Source organism: Capsicum annuum, chromosome 11, assembly GCF_002878395.1.
Source record: "Capsicum annuum cultivar UCD-10X-F1 chromosome 11, UCD10Xv1.1, whole genome shotgun sequence".
In the NCBI taxonomy this organism is placed as follows: domain Eukaryota; kingdom Viridiplantae; phylum Streptophyta; class Magnoliopsida; order Solanales; family Solanaceae; genus Capsicum; species Capsicum annuum.
Window position 1 is genome coordinate 228,572,659 of NC_061121.1, and position 7,620 is coordinate 228,580,278.

A 7,620-nucleotide genomic window follows, 5' to 3' on the forward strand; every position below is an offset into this window, starting at 1 on the left:
TGAAAGGAATAATACAACAAGAATAATAGTATCAAAACAAGAACAAGCAAATGTAGTTAGAAGTAATTGCAATTTGTTTGAAGGGAGTTGGGTGATTGACGATGATGTTATTGAGCCTTTGTATAACACAACTACTTGTCCATTCATTCGATCGACATTTAATTGTACCAAACGGCCTGATCGTCAATATCTTAAGTATAAATGGCAACCTTCTGGTTGCGATTTACCAAAGTACGTATTTTCTCACTTCCTGCATAGACTATTAAGAAAACGTGAATTTTCAATAAACATTTATTCAAAACATCGTCAAAAATATGAATTTTTCTTAACGAAAAGTCTGTCAAAAAATGTCTTCCCTTGAAATTTCGTCTTTTTTAACAATAATTGGCAGAATCGGGATTATTTCACAAAATTGGTTCGAAATTTAATATATTGTATAACAAGTAATATTTGATGTATCATACACAATATAATTTGGGCGAAAGGTGTTCAATAAACCACTCTTTTCTGGCTTTAGCTCCACCGCCGTTGCCCTCTCTCATCTGATTTGCCTGGTTAAACTATTTTATTTTATTTTAAGTTACCTCTATTTTGCTATTTTTTTGTTGACGAGTTTGGTTTTCTCCAAATATATCACGATAGAGATGGTACATGAGATATATCATTAAGAAGTCATAATGCATAGTTAGAAAAATCATAATGTTGCCTAAGTTTTGAGTCGAATAATATTGGTTCTTAGGCTTGTGAAAATTGAAAATTATAATTTTCGTGTTTTTTTTTAAAAAAAAATTATTTTGCAGGTTTGATGGTAGTGCATTTTTGAGGAAATACAAGGGGAAGCAGATAATGTTTATTGGGGATTCACTAAGTCTAAATAATTATGATTCATTCTTATGTTTGCTTTATGTTTCAGTGCCTGGAGTGAACCACCACACCAAATCAACCAACCAAAGTGTTACTGTAATTTTTGAGGTAAGTAATTTTTTAAAATTTATTTTCTCTCTTCATTTTTAAATAAGTGATAATCAAGGTGATATTAATGATATCCTTTCAATTTGATCACCCTTTTAATAAAAAGAGTTTTACATAATTAAGAAATTATTAAAGAGTTTAATTTTTTTTCAAAGTATTTATCAATTAATAAAAGCACTTTTGTTTTTTAGGAATAAGTAGTATTTTAAAGATGTGTATATCTAAGCTAAAACAACCATTTACTCCCGCCCTCATCTATATTTGTCCACTTTTTTTTTATTTTATATTGTCTAATAATACTTGTTCAGTTTATAAAATTAACAAATAATTTACTTATCTTACCCTTAACATTAAATATGATCCGTTATTTAGTGTATTTTTCAAAGTGTTAAATTTATTATAATCAAAGAGTAAAATGATAAAAATAGCCCTACCATTTACTTTTTCTTAATTCTTGTGCCAATAGGAAAGTAGATAAATAAAGATGAACAAAGGGAGTATTTAGGAAGGGCGAAGTATTAGACTCTCCTCTATTTTTATTTCATTTCTTGGAATCTAAAATAAATATTCTCACTGTTTCAAATTAGTTGACCTACTTTCTATATTTATTGTTTTAAATTACTTGTCCTACCCTCCTACTTATAAAGTCAAAACTATTTTAAACCCTTTTTTCAACTTTACCCCTATTAAGGGTGTGTTTGGTATGAACGAAAACATTTTTCAATTTTCTCATGTTTGGTTGGTTTAAAGGTTTTGAAAAACATTTTTCAAATTAATTGTTATTTTTTTCAAATCTAAGGAAAATGTCTTTTCTTCAAAAAGTAAGGAAAACATTTTTCAAAATTCTCTTTCAAGCTTACTCTTAATTTGAAATATTCAAACAACTTTAAAAATCACTCACCCCTACTCTGACTCTCAATCCTCCCTCCCCCTCCCATCTCCATTCACAAAAAATATTTCAATTTTTTTTCTTATCCCACCCTTCTTATCCTATTCGTTCTCATTGTTTTTGTTAAATATATACAAATATTTTTAGAAAATATATACTTACCCAATTTGCATAACAAATACAAGAATATAAGTAAGAAACACCTTATTTTTCTAGAAAACATTTTTCCTCCTTCATATCAAACACACTCTAAAAAAAGTATTTTTTGGGATCAAAAATTATTTTTCTAAAATGTATTTTTATGCTTTAGCTAAACACTAAAATGTATTTTTTCAAAAAATTTTGTTTCATTCACCAATCAAACACTAGAAAATATTTTTCGAAAAATATTTTCCATCCACCAACCAAACATAAAAAAGCAAGTAAGAAATCAACTTGTTTTCCAGAAAAACATTTTCCATGAAAAATATTTTCCTCGTACCAAACATACCCTAAGTATTACACTTTTTAAAATATTTGAAAATAGAATTGTTGAATTATATTCCAAAGACATTAAATGTGAATGACTTCTTTTCCCCCTTTTAGTATTACTCCAAAGCTATTTTTGTTAATTGAATTCAACTTTCAAAAATAAATTGAAGTAATACTAGAAGGGAAAAATTAAATTTTACACTAAATTATAAATGTATTTTTTTTTTCTCTTTTTAGTATTACTCCAAAGCTATTTTTGTTTAATGAATTCAATTTTCGAAAATAAATTCAATTTTAGTATCACACTTTTTAGTATGACTTTTTTTCTCCTTTTAGTATTCGCCTTTTCTAAAATATATTTTTACGCTTTAGCTAAACACTAAAATAATTAAAGATGTTTGATTTCTACTCCATATTTATTATTTAATTATTAAAATGTAAGGGTAAACAAAATAAAAATACATCTTTAATCATTGATATCTTAAGGGTTGTGCTAAATGAACCAAATCAAGATAATTTGAAATGGAAAAAGTAGTAAACAATAATCATTCACTTATTTTGCAAGAGAAAAAATATACTTCCTTCGTCCATCAATATTTGTTCATTATTGACTTGACACACACGTTAAGAAATGCTCCCTTCATTCCATTTTACTTGTCTCAAATTGGGATGACACAACAATTAAGAAAAATAATAAATAACATGGCTAGTTTATCAAAGTACCCCTATTAAATGATGTTTATATTTTAATTTAAAGAAAAAGTAATTAATGCAAAAGGTAAAACATGGAAAGAAAAGTTTGTCTTATCTTGATAAGTAAAATGGGACATCAACTTAGCCAATTTGGAACGGGTAAAATGGGACGGAGGGCGTAATAAATGATAGGAATAATTTTATCATATTACCCTTTGAATATAATAAATTTAGTGCTTCAGGAAATACATTGACTAATGAATCATATTTAATGCTAAGGATAAAGTGGATAGAAATGGATAAATTATCTATTAATTTTTCAAATTAAATAAGTATTATTGAACATCTATTTTTAGTATAATGGAGAAGTACAAATAAACGAAGAGAATACATCTTATAAGGTATTTTTAGGTAACTTTTCGAGAAAAGGACTTCTCATAACTGAAGGATACTTTTGATATGTTAAAAAAAAAAAAAATATGCAATCACCAACTTATTTCTCGGAGTAGTTGATTAAGATTAAGTTAGCGTTTGCTCATGATTTTTTTTCCGAAAAAGTTATTTTACTTTAGTGAAAATAGTAGTATTTGATCATAAAAATTATTCATTTTAGAGAAAATTAATTTTGAAAAAGTGAAATAAATGAAAATTATTTTCACTTATTTCACTTCTATTTTTCTCACAAAAATTTCGAAAACAAAATTCTAATTTATCATTATGGTCAAACACAACACAAACTCCAACTTCAATTCAAAAAAAAAATATTATTTTCACAGTCAAACAGGGTGTAAGATTAGGGGGATCATCTGGTTCAAAAAGTAAAGTAGGTATTGTTTTTCAAATCCAAAGAGCAAGGTGGTTAAATGCAATTCACTTCAATTTCTTAGGTCAAAATCTAAAAACAAAACTAAGTAGGCGCTTGATCATAAAACCATTCCCCCCCTCCGAATATGAAAATTTTTAAATTAGATCTGAAGATGTAAATTGTGCTTGGTTATAATTTTTTGTAAATAATTTTGTTGTTTGAAAGTGCAAATGGTGAAAATCAAGTTTCTCGTGTTTTTTAAATTTCAAATACAACTCATGGGGCTAAACATTGAGTTCCAAACAAAGTGAAATTTCCCCCCCAAATAGGTGAATAACAATCATGGCCAAATGAGTTAAGAATATTATATTTTGGAATATTTTTGCAATAAAAAGTAGAAAAAAATCCTTCCTATTGAGATAGAAACAGCGCGATTAAATGTGAATAGCCTTTCTAATTTAATTCATATCATACAAAAATTAATCATTTATCTGAATTTTTACAGGATTATAGAGTTTCAGTCACATTATTCAACTCATTATTCCTAGTAGATGTTGAAGTGGAGCCCAATATTGGAAGAGTATTAAAACTCAATTCCATTAAAAATGGAGAAATTTGGAAGCAAGCTGATATTTTGATCGTCAATACTTGGCTTTGGTGGACTAGGGGAGGGCCAAAGCAACCGTATGTTCTCACCTTACCTATTTACATTTTTTAATTTAAATGTTTAAAAAATTTAAATTTTATATATCAATAGCAATTTTTTTTTTTTAAATCAATATAACCTCATTTGTAATAGTAGGTAATTGCCAATTTTACGAGATTATCAGTTAATATATGCTATAAAAATTCATTATCGATACACAGAACTTAAATTTCTAATTAATATTAATTAATTGCTAGAGCAAGAACCCCAAGAGCACAAGAATCACATGTGGACGTGAATTTTTTCTAAACTTTAGTAATATAATTATTAAGTGACTTAACTGTCTAATATTTTTTATACAGTCGATGCATAGAACAAATTTAAGAAATAATCATGAGCATAAGATAGAGATAAAGCATATTAATGAGAATTTCATTAACTTGAATAACGAAGGGTTTTGTATGTTGGAATTCTGATAATAGAATAATGAATAGAAATATGAATTTATTTCTACCTTTAATTGATTTCTTTGAAAATGTGTAAATTATTTTTTACAGTTGGGATTATATTGAGGATACTGATGGCAAGTTAGTAAAGGAAATGAATCGTGTGATTGCATTTCGAAGAGGATTAAACACATGGACCAAATGGGTTGAGAGGGAAGTGGATCTAACCAAAACCAAAGTTTTCTATCAAGGCCAAGCTGGTTCTCATCATCAGTAAGTTAATTGTTAATTTTAGACCCGCCCCCCCCCCCCCCCCCCCAAAAAAAAAAAAAAAAAATTGCTGTTGTATTACTCAAAATTGCTCAATTTTCCCCTCTGTTCTAATTTTGGTCCATTCATGTCATTTTTATTTCATCTTTTGATGTTAAGGATCCCCGACGTGAAATAGGTAACTCTAGTTATTCATTTTTTCGAGAAAAAATGTTCAAATTTATCATTCAATTTTGTACCATAGCTTAAATTCACCTCCAAGTCGGAGCTTTGATACAGACCAAGGCAACAAACAAAACTCTTTGCCTCAGGATAAGCGAAGTATTAAATCTAAAATTTAGCACTTGAGGTTAAGAGTGTCACTTATTGGTCGATAAATGTGAGGAAAATCTTTTGGTCTCAACTTTGAATTCTACTAGATGCAAAACAAATACTAGTATGTGGTCTTTTTTTCATTTGTCTAAATCTATTTGACAGAATTATCCTATACATATATTGGTGAGAGCCAATAAGTATCATAGGTAATAATCGAGATACATGTAAGCTAGTTCGAACATCCGAATCATCAGAATGATATTAAACTAAAACTCCCAGAAGATAAAATTGACCAATGACCTTTTAATTTTTTCTGGACGTACTTTGTTTTTTGAGAACTTTAGTTATATATCCTTTATTATTTATTTGTTGTACTATAATATTGTATCATTTTCAGTGGAGAAGATTGGGGTGAGCCTGGAGTGAAGGGTTGCTCAAATCAAACAACACCAGTTGTTGGATCAATTTACCCAAGTGGATTGCCTTTACCTGCACAAATTATGAAACAAGTGTTGAAGAACATGACAAATTCAATATTCCTTCTTGATATTACGATACTTTCTCATTTGAGAAAAGATGGACATCCAGCCAATCATAATGGCTATTCAGGCTTTGATTGTACACATTTTTGCCTTCCTGGTGTTCCTGATACTTGGAACCAACTCTTTTATGCTTCTCTTCTAAAATTAACGTCTTAATTGGAAACATCGAAGAGAATCCTAGTTTGGTATTACCTAGATATCACTTTATTTTATTAAAATTAAGATGTCAGAATCTGAATAAACATAGAACATCTTCTTAGTTGTTGTACCGTTTCTTTTTTTAACATTGAAACCAACTTTCAGATCACTTTGCTATGCACGAATCCTTCTTTTTATAATTATAGCAAAAGACTTTTGCATTTTTTTTGTGTACGAAAGCTTAAGGGCTTTGATTGTTCGTTACTTAAATACAAGCACAAAATAAAAGTAAATATTGGCATAATTCTAAGTACATGAGATATGTGTTGTGATAGCAATGGAATAGTGTGTAAGGCAGCAGTGAATTAGTTAATAGAAGCAGTGAATTAGTTAGTAGATGACAGGCTGTTTAAGTGGTAGTTGTAACTAATTACATTTAGAGTTGAGATAGCAGGGCAGAGTCGGTTAGAGCTAGAGTAGCTTGCTGATTCTCTATATATATTGTACATTGTACACTTGGGAGCTAAGACACAATAGAAAATATTTTTTTCACTCTCTCTGTTACTCTCTACCCCATACTGCTTTCTCATTGATGAAACTCAACATGGTATCAAAGCCAGGTTGACTTAATCATCTCTTGATTGTCATATAGTTACAGGCAGTGAAGATAGCAATCGAAATCACATTTTTTTCCTTTTTTTTTGTCACTTGAATTTGAGGCTGATTGTTGTAATTCTGCAAGTTTTTGCTCAAATTTGTGCACTAGTGTTGTTTGCTGAAAGGTTTGAGTGTCTTATCACATTTTTTTGTTGCTATGGCAAGTATAACTGGTATTATTAATGGCGGAATCTCTAATTCATCTGGTACTACTACAACCGTGATTGATCATCACCATCCTCTGTATCTACAAGCTTGCAATACTCCAGGTAGTTCACTTGTTCCTATACAACTAACTGGATCTGAAAATTATGCATTATGGAGTAGATCAATGCGAATTGGTCTCTTAGGCAAGAGCAAGTTAGGTTTTGTAGATGGCCGACATACGAAGGAGAAGTTTGAACCTGCTTTGTATGATTTATGGGAGAAATGCAATGCAATAGTGCTGTCATGGATTATGATTTCTGTGAGCAAAGAATTACTTAGTGGAATTGTGTATGCATCGAATGCTCAAAAGGTTTGGTCTGATCTGAAAGAGCGATTTGATAAAGTAGATGGATTGCGAATCTTCTTCCTCCATAAGGAAATCACAACACTGGTGCAAGGTACATCTTCTGTATCATCATACTTCTCTAAGATAAAAGAGCTTTAGGAGAAATATGATTCTCTTACTCCATGTCCTAGCTGTTAGTGTGAAGAATCTCAAATTTATGCCTCCCATTTTGAACACCAGCGATTAATGCAGTTCTTAATGGGGCTTAATGATTCATATAACC

General features: G+C 29.5%; 1 protein-coding gene across 1 annotated transcript in view; it reads left to right on the top strand.

Annotated features, from left to right (window-relative positions):
* LOC107847614 (protein trichome birefringence-like 38) overlaps positions 1-6,315 on the top strand; it is a 22,163-nt gene extending 15,848 nt beyond the window's left edge. The window contains exons 3-7 of the mRNA XM_016691981.2: positions 7-231; positions 801-972; positions 4,336-4,514; positions 5,034-5,195; positions 5,905-6,315. Of these exons, the coding sequence (XP_016547467.2) occupies positions 7-231; positions 801-972; positions 4,336-4,514; positions 5,034-5,195; positions 5,905-6,205 (1,039 nt within the window). The 3' untranslated portion in view covers positions 6,206-6,315. The remainder of the gene's footprint in view (positions 1-6; positions 232-800; positions 973-4,335; positions 4,515-5,033; positions 5,196-5,904) is intronic.
* The last annotated feature ends 1,305 nt before the right edge of the window (positions 6,316-7,620 follow it).